General features: G+C 46.0%; 1 protein-coding gene across 1 annotated transcript in view; it reads right to left on the minus strand.

Annotated features, from left to right (window-relative positions):
- Aaed1 (AhpC/TSA antioxidant enzyme domain containing 1) overlaps window positions 1–652 on the minus strand; it is a 42,342-nt gene extending 41,690 nt beyond the window's left edge. Inside the window, exon 1 of the mRNA XM_012517488.2 lies at window positions 623–652. Coding sequence (XP_012372942.2) covers window positions 623–652 — 30 coding nt within the window. The remainder of the gene's footprint in view (window positions 1–622) is intronic.

Below are 652 nucleotides of genomic sequence, written 5' to 3' on the forward strand. Positions count from 1 at the left end.
TATTTTTAGTGTGTGTGTGGCCAGTTCAGTCCACCAGGGGGCAGGGCTGGCTGGCATGTGGTGCTGGGGATTGAACCGCAGTCTGTGCTTTTGCTTAGCTTAGCTTGTTCTAAGTAGGTGCTTTAGACCACTGAGCCATCTCACCAGCCCATGATATGTAATATTAAGCTTAGCCTGTTCTTGTAAATGCATTGAAATTTGTAGGCCAGGCAGAATAATACATATAGGGGTATAACTCTTTATAGAATGGAAAACCTCTGGGGGCCTGTCCATCCATGTAAGAGGTCTAAGCCAGGATGCATTAGGTATGTAGGCCCAATACACTTCTTGAACCAAAGGAGTACCCAGAGAAGCTGCTATAGGATTATGCATTATAAAGAGGATATTATCAGGTGATTGAACCAAACTCTGGCAGTTGACTAGGTGGCAAGCCTCACGAATGGTCTGCTGCAGGCCTTTCCAGGAAGATGGAGGATGTGCTCTCAGGTTCGTTGCTTGAGGTCTCAGGAGAGAGCTTGATGTGTTGTGTATATGGGCTGGATTCTGGCCATGGGAACAGCTCTGATGATCATAATATCTCTTGATTTTCTTTAAATTGGTCACACAAGGTCCAGTGGGTCACCTGCACGTGATTCTGGTAAGTGGTCGTCAT

The sequence above is a fragment of the Octodon degus genome, unplaced genomic scaffold (assembly GCF_000260255.1).
Source record: "Octodon degus isolate 3935 unplaced genomic scaffold, OctDeg1.0 scaffold00184, whole genome shotgun sequence".
NCBI classification, from domain to species: Eukaryota; Metazoa; Chordata; class Mammalia; order Rodentia; family Octodontidae; genus Octodon; species Octodon degus.